The 14,508-nt window shown below is 42.5% G+C and overlaps 1 protein-coding gene across 7 annotated transcripts in view; it reads right to left on the reverse strand.

The window, feature by feature from the left end:
• FRY (FRY microtubule binding protein) overlaps positions 1–14,508 on the reverse strand; it is a 396,668-nt gene that overhangs the window by 97,566 nt on the left and 284,594 nt on the right. For all 7 annotated transcript variants that reach the window (XM_077298259.1, XM_077298260.1, XM_077298256.1 and 4 more), the window contains 8 exons: positions 11,662–11,851; positions 10,560–10,684; positions 8,524–8,581; positions 8,254–8,345; positions 7,993–8,165; positions 5,254–5,414; positions 735–845; positions 415–569 (listed from right to left, as the gene is read on the reverse strand). In XM_077298259.1, coding sequence (XP_077154374.1) covers positions 415–569; positions 735–845; positions 5,254–5,414; positions 7,993–8,165; positions 8,254–8,345; positions 8,524–8,581; positions 10,560–10,684; positions 11,662–11,851 — 1,065 coding nt within the window. The remainder of the gene's footprint in view (positions 1–414; positions 570–734; positions 846–5,253; positions 5,415–7,992; positions 8,166–8,253; positions 8,346–8,523; positions 8,582–10,559; positions 10,685–11,661; positions 11,852–14,508) is intronic.

Here is a 14,508-nt window from a genome sequence, read left to right on the forward strand (position 1 = left end):
ACTGATAGGGAATTTAGCTAGTGAGTCCCATTGGGGACAGTGATGATAATATATCTACGGCGCTATATAAGTAAAGCATAATAGGAGACAAAGGTTGGTGGTGCACCGCGGACTACTGGAAACTCTTACGGATGGTCCAATCCCCTTATAAAAGGCCATGGCCACTTCCAGAACTTATAACCTCCTATCATCTAATGAAGGAGCAGAGTGGTGTCAGAAAATGAGAACGTTCTGGTAGTCCTAGACGGCCAACTTTTCTGTGAGTCTGGGAAGTCTCCCCTTTGTCTATAAGTCTCCTGGACGTCTCGGGAGACTTGGTAAGCTTGTGAGTAATATTCAGCCAGTAAGGCGTTTCGCATCACTAGGAGCGACGAATCCATTATATGCAATGTTTTATGCATGATATTGTGATACCTGTTTCCACAAACCGTTGCGATAGCCTTGAAGCACCCGGAGGCCAGCTGATAGGATCCCGTGTAGCAGCGATCGATGGCCCAGTTAAAAAGATTAATTTGGTCAGGGTTCAGTTCCAGTAACAACACGACCACTTCACAGCCAAGCTGGTGAACCTAGAAACAGAAAAACGGGAATTAATTCAGCAAGTGCCCTATAATTCATGAACAAACAAGAGGACATGACTCCCCAGGAGACAATCTAATGATGTAGCGGTATATCCATATACTCCGGTATTAGTGAGAGGGCCATTCCTCCTGCACGGGATCAGGATTACTTACCCTCATGTCCTGACAGGCCAGGATGTTGTCCAACCATTTGTAAAGATAGCCATCTGGAGACAAGCCCACATTGTCAAAGACTGGACCACAGCAAAGAACAGCGGACATGGCCTGGCCGGATACACAGACAAAAATGGCGAATTTATCAATCAGCTCTTTAACGTACATCATCATAGTTATGTTAAAGGGGTTGTCCTGTCAAAGCAAGTGGTCAACTCTTTCCATGATAGGCGATAACTTGTTGATTGTGGGTGCCCGACATCTGGGGCCCACACTGATCGGCAGAACAGGGACACTTCCCACAACCCCATTACAAAAAAGCAGCAGGTTGGATGCCAGAGAACGGCTCCATTGATTCTCTATGCCTCATATCCCTGTGCTCGGCCTCATAGGGAACGAATAGAGCACATTTCGAGTATGCGCATTCCCACTGAAATCCTTCACCACCTTGGGATTTTCCATTTTTGCGTTTTCATTTTTTGCTCCCCTTCTTCCCAGAGTCATAACTTTTTTATTTTTCCGTCAATATGGCCATGTGAGAGCTTATTTTTTTCGGGATGAGTTGTACTTTTGAATGACGCCATTGATTTTATCATAGCATTTACAAAAAAAGGGGAAAACAAAATTCCAATTGCAAAAAAGTGCTTTTTCCCAAATTGTGTGTTTTTTTTTTTTTACCATGTTCACTAAATGCTAAAACCTGCCATTATGATTCTCCAGGTCATTACGAGTTCTTAGATACTAAACATGTATAGCTTCTTTTTTAATTAAGTGGTGAAAAAAAAATCCAAAGTTTGTATAAAATTAAACAAAATAAAAAAACACCATTTCCGAGACTAGTCTTAATTTTTCAGGATCTGGGGTTGGGTGAGGGCTTATTCTGTGCATGCTGAGCTGATGTTTTTATCGATACCATTTTCAGATAGATATGATCTTTTGATCACCTGTTATTGCATTTACTGGAACGTTGCGACGACCAAGAAACTGTTATTCTGGCGTTTTGATTTTTTTTATTCTTATTACACTGTTTACTGATCGGATTAATTCTTCTTAAACTTTGATAGATCAGGGGATTCTGAACGCAGCGATACCAAATATGTAAAAAAAATATTGTTTTATTTTGAATGGGGCTATAAAGGTGTGATTTAAACTTTTATATTTTTATTAATATTTTTAAAAACTTTTTTTTTTTTTAGCTGTTTACTGACTTCAATAGTCTTGAAGCTGCGATCTTCTGATCGTTTGTGCTACACAGAGAAGGGCGGCAGCCTTGCTACGTGTAGCAGAAATGATCATCTGCTATGAATGCAGGCCATGGAGCGGCGCTCATAGCAGATCGGCAAGGACAAGCACAGAATTCTTTTGCAGACCCCTGGTTATGAAGCCAACCCATAAGCAACCCCCGATCATGTGACAGGGGTGCTGATGGGCGAGCTTAGTGACGCGCTTCTGGAGCAGCCATGTTAAATGCCGTTGTCAGAGATTGACAGATTCCACCCGCGGCTGTTAGGGACACATGTCAGCTGATGAAATCACGTGCCTGAAAAGATGACGGCTCAGCGCCGGAGCCTGCATCAAAGAGGGGGAGGCGACATAAGACGTATACATACGTCATAGGTCGTAAACGGGTTAAAGTTCGCCGTTCTGTTGATAGGCGCGGGTCCAAGCAGTCGGACCCTCAAAGCTGAACAAGTTACCAATAGGGATGAGTGGACCAGTGGAGAGTTGGGTTCCTCAGGTTCGACCGAACTTCAGTCCAAAAGTAAAAGAACTGTACCCGAACTTGAACCTGAACACCATAGAAGTCAATGGGGACCCGAACTTTGGTGATGTAAAATGGTCAAAGTAAGGGCTGCGGGGATGCCAAAGAAAGCAAAGTACTCCTACAGAGGTTGTTTTCCAACGAGTCTCTCTCTCTCCAGTAAAATGGACTTCCGGAAGAAATTGTGTTTGGAGTTCAGTACCGGAAAGTAGGTGTCCGGTAAAAGCTTCAAACCTTACAGTTGGGGTTCGCTCTAGTTATCGCTTCACTCGTGCATAGTTGATAACTTGCTTTCACAAGACAATCCCTTTAAGCGTACCTTCAATTTTGGTTTTCATTTGACTGATATGTGGGAAGAAATTATTGAATTGTGAGACAAAACCCTCACAAAATGCTAGTATGAAGGGGCACATTGCTGATAGGGGTGCCTTTAGCCTTACAGTTGGTAGTAACAAATCCCCATTAATGTTTCCTTTGGATAATCGAGTTAAAGGGGCTAACCATGTACAGCATTTATCCATGGGAGTGACTGCTGGATCCCCCCCGATCAAGTGAATGAAGCCTTGAATCCCTCTTTTGAAACAGCGATTGTTGAACACGATTGCTATATTCACTCTCTATGGAACGCAAGGAGACATCAAGGTGAGCAACTGTCCAGAAATTCCAGGTAAGTCCGTAAAAATAAGGCACTTTCTTGCCCTGTCCGTAAAAAATGTTTTGGGCGTCCATGCTTGTTTTTTGAGGCTGAAGAAACTTCCAGATTATTTTCACTGTATTTATCATTTTACAGTTCACAGTGAATGCAGCTGATGTCTTATCAGGAATATGGGCTGGAGACATGGATCACTTTTAATCATAACGATTTAGGCTATGTGCCCACATTGCAGAAATGCTGTGGAAATGTCCGCAGCATTTCCGCAACTCCCTGCTGCGGGTAAAACGCATGCGGAAATAACATGCGTTTTCCCGCAAAAAACAAGCATTTTTATTTTGCAGAATGCTTGCGCTTTTACAAGAGATTTGAAGCATCGCTTGGAAACGTGATTGACAGGTTGGTCACACTTGTCAAGCATAGTGCTTGACAAGTGTGACCAACTTTTTACTATTGATGCTGCCTATGCAGCATCAATAGTAAAAGATAGAATGTTAAAAATAATTGAAAAAAAAAAAAAATTATGGTTATCATCACCTTCCGACAGCCCCGATCTCCTTAGCGGCGCTCCCGGTATGTTCCGTTCCCAGGGATGCTTTGCGTGAAGGACCTTTGTGACGTCACGGTCGCGTGACCGCGACATCATCCCAGGTAATTCGCGCAATGCATCCCTGGGAACGGAAGCCGCCGCGTGCACCGGCTGAGACTTGGGAGGACTCCGGGGGCCATCAGAAGGAAAAATATATCCCTATATTTTATTTTAATTTTTTTTTTTTTTCTACAGAAATATGGTTCCCAAGGGCCTGGAGGAGAGTCTCCCCTCCTCCAGACCCGGGTACCATCCGCACATGAAGCGCTCACTTTACGCATAGTAAGCATAGCCACATGCGTAAAGTGAGCGTTTCAATGCAATCCTATGGAGGCGGAATCGCCGCGATTCCGCAGAAATAATAAGCATGCTGCGGATTTAACTGGTTTGCGATTCCGCTGCGGAAAAATCCTCAGCATGGGCACAGCAACTGCGGAATCCCATAGGATTGCATGGGAATGCGGTTGTTAATAGTTTTTATGCATTTCCGCTGCGGCAAAAACACATAAAACACGCAACCTGGGCACACACACTTATTATGGTTTTCCAATATATCTGAAAAATTTTTGGTCAGTCCGGGATTTTTTGACAAACTGTCCTGAAAAAATAAAGTCAACTTGGCGACCCTGGAGACAGCGGAGTGAAGCCATGGTCCTGCTTGCACACTACTTCTCCATACACTATAGACTGTGAGCCCTCGCGGGCAGGGTCCTCTCTCCTTCGGTACTTGTGTGTGCCTTGTTTTGCTCATGTTTATTGTACTTGTCTATATATGCCCCTTTCACATGTAAAGCACCATGGAATAAATGGCGCTATATAAATGTATAATAATAATAATATACTGTCTATAGGACATATGAAGCTTGCTGGGTCCAGCACTTGGACGTTTTTTTTTTTTTTGGACAAGACAAACATTATTATTTGTTTCATCACTGACTTTATGTAGCATGTCATCCGAGTGTCATCAGCTTAGCTAGGATGAAAAAATACACACAAAAAAAAAAAGGTTCCTCCACCTCCTCCTATCTAGCTCGGATCGTATGTCATCCGAGTGCTGGTCGATGTTTTTTACATTTCACATAGATTTGCATTGCCGATTTTAATCACAATCGGATCAGTATCAGACATGTCTCTACGATTCTGCATAATCCACTTTATCACCAAAATTAAATTGAACCTGTGAATAGTTTCATAAGCTATAGTGGGTATGGGGTCCATCTGTGAAAAACACAGAACTCGAAGGTGAAAAACTGACGTTTGAATGAGCCCTAATGCCCCCACCGATGCAGTATCACAAATCACCTATCCCGCGGGTTAGCAATAAATGTTGCCCGTGGCCCAAGCCCTAAATATAGTCTGAACGTCTATGGAAAACCGCAGATATTACATTGACATCACAAAGAATTTTACCAAATGACAAAATTCACACTTCAGTATCAGTATAAAAAAAAATGAAATAAATACTTGTCTATAAAGACACTGGAACAAGATTTAGAAGGTGCACCGTAGAATTCACCTTTAGCGCACAGTATTGGTATCTTGTGATTTGATGATTTCGGTCGCTGTAACGGTCCAGAGGAGTGAACATAATGCTGAAGGGCCCGGCCCACTGACTGAACAGGATAAACAGGTGGTGCCGCAAGCTTTGCTGCGGGAACAGAAATCTCCGGTGGTGCACTGGAATTATAAAAAATAAAATAAAAAAAAATAAAAAACAACAAAAAACACTTTTACAAAGGCGTTTCATTCTTACAATGTATGACGCAAAGTCTTGTTAATTACAGTAAAAATTTTTGGTCTCTCCTTAAAGGGAGAAGCAACATTTTTTATATTTACAATTCGCCTAAAATAAAAAAGTAAGCAAATCTGAATGAGAAATCATTTTCTGTTTACAGTTGATACAGACACCTATGTGTCTCCATGGTAACAGACTACAAACAAACCCTGCGTAGTCTGATCTCCAGTCATACTGCCTTTCTTCTCTATAGCACTGGACATTTGCTAATTTACCAAGTGTATTTTCTTAAGAAGTAGGGAACAGATAAAATAGAGGGTGAACGCAAGATCAGACTGCACAGGGTTTGTACACAATATGATCAACCCCTTCTGTTTCCCCTTGTAAAATAATAGCACCTGTGGTGCCAGTGCCATTCCAGCGTTATCGGCACCAGCTCCCCTCACGTTGCATAACGTAACAATTACTGCTGTTGTGAATTCCGTTCTCAAACTCCCTCCTGTGGTCATGAATGGTACTTCGGTGAGTTCTGTCCTTGGACTCCCTCTGGTGGCTGTGAGGGGAGCTGCTGGTTCTGAGATTCCTTCCCCAGCTGCCCTTGTTTAGGGCTAGGCTAGGATTCTCTATTTAACTCCACTCAGATCGTTACTCCATGCCAGCTGTCAATGTTCTAGTACTGGTTCAGATCTCTCCTGGATCTTTCTGAGGACCTGTCTACTCCAGCAAAAGCTAAGTTCCGGCTTGTTCATTTGTTACTTATGGTTTTTCTTGCTAAGTTCTAGTCCAACTTGCTATCATGAAACTGCCTGGCTAGCTGGAAGCTCTGGGGGGGCAGAGTGGCACCACCGCACCGTGAGTCGGTGCGGGGGTATTTTTTGCACACTCTGCGTGGTTTTTGTAGTTTGTTGTGTTGACCGCAAAGATCCCTTTTCTATCCTCAATCTGTTTAGTTAGACTGGCCTCTCTTTGCTAAAGCCTATTTCATCCTATGTTTGTGATTTCCTCTTAACTCATAGTCAATACTTGTGGGGGGCTGCTTTTACCTTTGGGGAAATTTCTCTGAGGGAAGTGAGGCTTTGTTTCCTTTCTTTAGGGGTAGTTAGCTCTTAGGCTGTGAAGAGGCATCTAGGCAGAGTCAGGCACGCTCCACGGCTATTTCTAGTTGTGTTGATAGGAGTAGGGTTTGCGGTCAGCAGAGTTCCCATTTCCCCAGAGCTCGTCCCGATTCCGTGTTTAACTATCAGGTCATTCCTGGTGCACCTAACCACCAGGTCCATAACATACTGCGGCCAGTCAGTCCTGGCTTCACTCTCCTCTCCTTAATTAACATCCAGAGGAAATGAGAGCAGCCGCAGCTCTCATATCCTCAGGATGTATCGATTTGTTCAAAGGCGGGGAGAGTGAAGTCAGCGTTATTGGCTGCAATGACTGCGTGACATAATTAGGTCATGTGATCCCCGGGAGAGCCAGTGCAGTCACCGCTGGAATGGTGCCAACACCGGAGGGGAGTATAGGTGTTATTATTTTACTGGGGGGTGGGGGACGAACCAGGGATTGAGAAAAATTGTCCAAGCAGTGGACAACCCCTTTAATAGTACTTTTATCACAGCTAAGTCAATATTCATTTTAGATTGACAGAAATCATTAAAAAGATGTACAGTATATACTCGAGCATAAGTCGACTCGAGTATAAGCTGAGGAACCTAATTTTGCCACGAAAAACTGGGAAAACTTACTGACTCGAGTATAAGCCAGGTATGCATTGTCCCCCTCATCCCTATCCTGGTATGCATGGCTCCTCTTCCCTGTCCTTGTATGCATGGCTCCACGTCCCTGTCCTGGTATGCATGGCTCCATATCCCCTATCCTTGTATGCATGGTTCCTATACAAAAAAAAAAAAACACATCCTACTTACCTTCCCTGCGTGCCCTCGCTGCATCTTGTTCTGTGCCAGCAGCTCTTCCGACCAAGCGATCACGTGTCCCCACTCATTAAAGTAATGAATATTCACTCCACGCATATGGGAGTGGAGAGAGATGAATATTCATTACCTTAATGAGTGGGGGGACTCGTGATCGCTCGGCCAAAAGAGCTGCTAGCGACAGAACGAGATGCAGCGAGGGCGCGCAGGGAAGGTAAGTAGGATGCATGCTGGAAGCCGACGGCTGCGGCTTTAACTGTGCGCGATATAAGAGAAATTAATATTCATTGCCAGTGCAGGGAATATTAATTTCTTTTTAGCAGCGGGCACAGTTACAGCTGCAACCACAGGCTCCTGCCTCTTGTAACCCGGCTGCTCCGTCGCTCCCCCGCCGTCTTTCTGGGACAATGACTCGTGTATAAGATGAGGGGGTTGTTTTCAGGGCAAACAATGTGCTGAAAAAGTCGGCTTATAAATGAGTATATACAGTATATAAGATCGGATTCTCATTGGCAAGATGACTTTGACAAGACATGTTGATTGTAGGACAGAATGAAGGCATCGATAACTACCCCCATCCTCCAAACCACAGCCATACCTGGCACACACTGGATCAGATTGGCAATCATGGCACTGAAGTGAGCTCTGATATCTTTAAGAATTTCAACTTCCTTGTCATTTTCAGCTTCCAGAAGCATCCGCGTAAGATCCACGTACTCCAAAAACAATGCCCCAAGAGCTAAGGTGTCTCTTTCTAAGGCTCCATTAGTGCTAAAAAAAAAAAAAACATATATATTTTTTTACATTTGCATCCCGTAGAAGAGACTTTATATAGATTAATGGAGATGTTACAACTTACTTATCACTTATGACGCCTGCATCAGCCAATAACTCAAATATCCTTAACAGCTGCAGCCTCAGGAGGTCTCGTCGCTCTCTCCGTTTCTTGTTCTGCCAAGAAAATAAGAATTTGGAAAAAAAAAAAAAAAGGTTAATAGATGTGATCTGCCATAAATATACAAGATGGGTCGCTCCTTTTATACCATCCAGTGATGAGTCCTAGTGTTCTGGCCCCAAAAAGTGGGATAAGGTATTTTTAATGCATTAATTGGTTTTTTTGGGGACTAACCTCTGGCCTCCGTTCCAAGGCTTCTTTCATTAAAGGATGAAGTTCTTCCACCAATTCCCTGTAAAACAGGAATATTTTACATTTTAACCAAACAAACGCACAATAGAAAACTAATTTTTAAAAACTGGATCCTCGCTCTCCACTAAACAAGTTGTACAGAGTTAGTTAAAACGAGCTTTCAATTACAGCGCCACCCTTGTGCACTGGCTGCATGTGGTATTGCAACTCATTCCATTTCCACAAGAGACTGGCAGTTTCCGAAAAACATGCAAAGAATAAAATAAACACAGAAAAAAAAAACCCAGCTACGCTCTTCTAATCCCGTACAAGTCTCAAATAACTAGCATGCCTCACATTCTTGTCCTAGCCTAATTCATTTCCACTGTGCTTTCATTTAATAGGACAGATTGTTATTATGTTTTACCTTAAATATGACAGAAATTTGTCAAAGTAGTATCCCAAATATTCAGATCACATTTTATCTATTTCGTATGGATGGTGTATAAACTACCCCATTTTTTTCTTGTTAGCCGCCAAGAGATGTTTCAGGATGTAGACCTGGAAATCTAAATCTAAATCTTGACCATTTCTCCAGTGTGTGAACATGGCCTGGGAATACTAATGAAAGTAGAGCGCAGGGACATGTTTAACGCAACAGAATACATTATCTTGAGATAAGCCTTCAAATATCATATAATTGGGGGTCCAAATATCAAAACCCCCCACAATCAGCTGCTTGAAGAGGCGGCAAAGCGCCTGCAAGAACCACAGCCTGTTCCGTGTTTACACCGGCTGAACGCTGGTTCGTACTTGCCGTCACCATATTTCTTTCTTTTTTTTTTTAGCTCCCATTCAAGATATTCCAGAATTATTCTATGGAAGCAAATCGAACTAAGCCGCCATATGCTAAACAGAACTATAAAAGAATCCATGAACTTTAGAGAGCCCAGTATCTATTATACAGAACGTGTCACCAGGTTTTTTGCCACCTGAGAGCAGCATAATGTAGACATGGAGAACCCGATTCCAGTGATCAGGGTGCAGTGGACCCAATTGAAGATGGCAGCAACACAGGTGCAGTAATACTGATACAGATTACCGAAACAGCCGCCCCCTCCATGGATTGGTAGGTTGAGAGTGGCTGTTTCATCGGTATTGCGGCACATGTGTTGCTGCCATCTTTAAATCGGGTCCACTGCATCCTGATGCATTTGTTTCTTTGTAAACATCTCTGCCTTTTTTTGAAAAAATTTTGGAGGATTTCTAAGTCCTCTTTATTTGTCGGTAAAATCAGTTATATCAGAAGTAGATTCACTAGAGGACTACATAAACTGCTGACATGTATTCTTCCATATTCATGAGCTCTGTATGACCCAACCTCCATCTCTGATTGGCTGCTTCCTGCCTATGCACAGTTAACACAAACCAAACAAACTACCAATCAGTGGAGTGGGCAGGGTTATACAGAGCTCAGAATTCACAGAATTGAGCATGTAAAACTGATTTTATCAAAAGAGAGTCTCTGTTCCCTACATCATGCTGCACTCACATGGGGTAGCAAAAACCTGGCGACAGATTCCATTTAAATCAGCATAGTATCCGATCATCAGCAAAGTCCAATGACTTATAAAACTAAGGGTTGCAGCATCAAGGTCTTGGATTTTTGAGTGAGGGAAAACTTTAGGTCAGTGTACCCCAACTCCAGTCCTCAAGAGCCATCAACAGGTCATGTTTTCAGGATTTCCTTAGTATTGCCCAGGTGATCATTGCATCACCTTCACAGGCAATAATTCCATCACCTGTGAATTACTGAAGAAATCCTGAAAACATGGCCTGTTGGTGGCTCTTGAGGACTGGAGTTGGGGAACACTGCTTTGGGCATAAGGCCTCATATACACTGAATGGGGTAATATGGCGGCATGAAGCCTTGTAGACCCCATGATTTCTCATAAGGCCTAAGGTAAACGAATAGAAAATCGCATGATCAAGATGTAGTAGACAAATATATTTGAGTAGAGTCCACACATCTGTCATACCTGAAGATCAACGCATTTGTCCTCCCAAAACCTAGTACAAGAGACTCTGTTATTTCTATACTCTCCAGTCTCATCATAGGAACTAGTTGCTTGAGGAGAACACCAACGGAAGGGGTTCCAATGATCTAGAAAAAAAAAAGAAAAGATCCAGTAAAGGTGGCCATACATATTAGATTAGATTTTGGCAGAAGCAACTGACCATCTAATGTGCATGGTGGAGTCCCAACTCTCCTCTGTCAGATGTCAGGGGAAAAAAAGAATTCAGCGCTTGAATTTTGATATGAGAAATCCTTTTGTTCTCAGGGCAGATCAGCCTCCGCCATATCTATAGAAGGCCAAACACATGCTCCAAATACAGACTGATGTCCAGACCCGAACTCCGCTGACTCCGGGCTATATGAGGCCGTTAATCACAGGACAGAAGACCGCCGGCTGGGCTGGACACCAAGGTCTATATTTGGTCCATATTTGGTTCATGTTTAAAGAACATTTTAATTCAGCCTCCCCCCCCATTCAAAGCATATGCATGTATGAGAGTATGTATAGCCAGTCACTACTCTGACAACCCTTATCAATCACCATGTTTTCCTCTGGTAAAAAACACTTCTAATCATCTACGGTTCTGTTGCTGGCACCATTCCAAAGATGTCGGCAGTCACTGACCTAGGGCTTGCATGACAATGTGTCGGCTTCGGACATATCAGATATCAGGAGAAAGTGTGCGGCCGCAGCTCTGACATTTGTTTTTGATGTTTGATTCCTCCGAAGGATGGGAGAGTGAATCCAGCACTGATTGGGTACAGGGCTAGCGTGACAATGTCATGTGAGCCCCGAGACAGCAAGTGCCGACACTCCTGGAACGGCGCCGGAGGGGAGTATGAGAGTGATTTTACAGGGGTCAAACATACTGATTGGACAACCCATTTAATATTAATCGTGTCATTGTATCATTCAATAGAGCTGACTAGAAGAAGTCACCACCAAGATACTACTTTCCTGCTGTTATTAAGTGAAATATTATATAATGGAACCCAATATCAAGCTCCAATTCATAAGGGCTACTAAACTGCATGTTTGTTTTTAATTTCCAGATCCATCCTACCTTGTTATCATAGCTGATGGAGCCATCGGGAGTAGTTGCCATAATCTCGGGAGTAGAAGCACGCAAGTGGCCAGGACTCATAATACTTGGTCTTGCCACTCCAAAACAAAGAATAAGATAGTTTCTCCATAGCGTAACATAATTGTCCCCGCTGCCGGCTGTACTGGTTTTCTTTGCATTAATTGGGCTACTAGAAGAGGAAAAGGCAGATTATAAAACCACGCAGGATGCTCAATTGCTATAAATTTCACACATACAATAGGTTTTGTTTTTTGTTTCTGCGCCTTTGTTCACAAGATATGTCCCCTCTTACTTTCTACACCCTGTTTGCAAATCTAATCTGGTTAGTCAAGGGGGATTGATCCTCACGAGGACTCTCCCAGAAAACTTGAAAGTTATGCCCCCTTGGCTAACAATCCCGCTGCGAGGGTCGCGAACATACTTGTTAAGCACGCCCAATATATTCCATTAGCAACGTTCGCTCATCACTAATAGGGAACAAGGGAGCAGTTGCCTATCCACTAAGTTTCTGTATCTTTCCCCCGGTGTCTAAAACATCAGGTCATTTGTATGTCAAAGCAAATCCAAGAGGAATTTCTAAAATCAATTTCTAGAGGAGGAGATACAGAGATTTGTCCAAATTCTCCAAATATCTGAAAGTGAAAGACTTGGCCTACGACCAGGCAGCCAGACATTTGTCATTTATCAGCTAAAGCTTATGTCTAGGGTGTAACGTTTGTACTTGGGGAGGGACGTAGGGAGCCTTATGGCAATTCTTCACGGGGGAGAAAAAAAAAGGTACGGTATATAAGTTAGAGTAGCTATGTTCAATCGGTGGCACTAGAGTCCGTGTTCTTTCTGCCTAAGTAAAGACAATTTGTAGCCACTATAACTACCAGGAAAAATAAGACCTGGCCAAAATGTTCATCCATGAAACCCACCGGAGGAAATAATGAGATCACAACACTCCAGAACATCTGCACCTCTAGTTCCCACCACCCACCATCATATACCTTGGCCTGGTACTCTACAGGGTCTGCATGACCTTGCAAGGAACTTCGGGAAATCCCTACAGTAATGTATTTTTTTTTTAATCTAAGTCCATCTAGTTCAATCTCTTCCAATCAGATCACTAGATTATTTATAATCCACAATAGCCATTTGTTATGAGAAAATAATCCAGCCCTTCTTTAAATGTCTGCCACTACTCTTACAGCTGGACATTCCACTGACTGCTCTAACTGTAAAGAACCCTTTCCTATTTACCTGTCGGAATCATCTTGCCTCCACACGTAATGAATTTCCCTTGGTCCTTGGAAGGAATAAGTCATGAGCCAGATCTTTGCATTGACCACACATGTAAATAAGAATGCCTTTGGATCCACTCTAGCTTTCAACTAACCTTTTTAAAATGTGGAGCCCAAAATTGGATCAGGGTGTGGCCTTATAAATCATTATAGAGGGGTACTAATACATTGAGATCACAGGTTATCATCACACTTTTTACACACTCAAAAATCTTGTTTGCTTTTGCGGCTGCTGTCTGACATTGAGTGCTGCTGCTCAGTTTACTGAAAATCGGAATACCCAAGTCCTTTTCCTGATCTGTACTCCGTAGTACCGTATATTTAACCATCATTTTCACATTGCCAATTCCAAGCAAAAGGGTTATCCTCACCCTCACAAGGACTGACAACCTTTTCTAATTTCAGATGCATATTATAAAAGGTAATTTCTCCGCAGACCGCTCTTAACTCGGCAGTACGCCTCTCCACTGTAGCAACAATTACTACATTTCACAGCGTGTCAGCAATTTTTATGGAAATCTCCAGAACAATCAGTACATGCATGGAGCTATAAATAAAGACAAATCTGCCTAATGAGACCCAACAAAGAACAGTATCTTTGTAATACTACAATGAAAAGATTTAAGTTTTCTGGTATTCTTCCATTCTGGAAACTAAATTTTTATAATTCGTTCTACGTCAAGAAAACCTAGCGGTATTACACTTGTGTTGTTTTTGTGCTCCATTATTAAGTGGCCCAAATACCGTGAAAGAACACAACTATTCACCTGCCTACACATCATCCCTACAAGAGCGGAATTATGGAGTTGTCCAATAAACACCATATATAACCTGTGCCAGGGGTAGATTGTAAATGTACGATCATCGGCTTCCCAACTATCCATAGGACAGATGATAACTTGTAAATCAATGGTGGTCCGATTGTTAGAACCCCCCATGATTGTCTAAAGGGGCCTACTTTTAGCCCCACCATTCGCTCTGGGAATATTGAAGAATGCAGAGAACAGCGACTGGCAAATCAATAGAAAATGGAGCAGAGAATAAAAATTCCTTGTTCTGGCGAGCAGTGGGTTCCCAGAAGTTGGACCCATCTACAACTTATCATGTACTCTGTGGATAGGTGATAATGGGGTTTTCCTGTAGGAAAAAGTTCTGTAACACAAAGGTACAAATTTACATTGAGGTGAGAACAGATGAAGAGACTTTACAGGAGTCAAACCTCAACCTTCACCAATATCTCTCCCAAATTTGTACAATACATATTTTGGCTTACTAGATTTAGAAGCAAGCTTTTGAGACCACTTAGGATTCTTGAAAAAAATACATACGGTAAGTTGGCTTACAGAGGACCTTTCACCAAATTTATCTAGTGGCTGAAGAGCGGAATAAAACTATTTTTTTCTTTTACCTCTCCATTGCAGAGGTATAAGTCATTAAAGTATTTTGCATCAAATTAGTAAACTTTATTGAACTCTAAGTGGGTGTTTCACTTGGGTTCGTGTGCTTCTCCCTGTATGAGTTGCTATCACTGGGGGTGCAC

Source organism: Ranitomeya variabilis, chromosome 3, assembly GCF_051348905.1.
Source record: "Ranitomeya variabilis isolate aRanVar5 chromosome 3, aRanVar5.hap1, whole genome shotgun sequence".
Lineage (NCBI taxonomy): Eukaryota > Metazoa > Chordata > Amphibia > Anura > Dendrobatidae > Ranitomeya > Ranitomeya variabilis.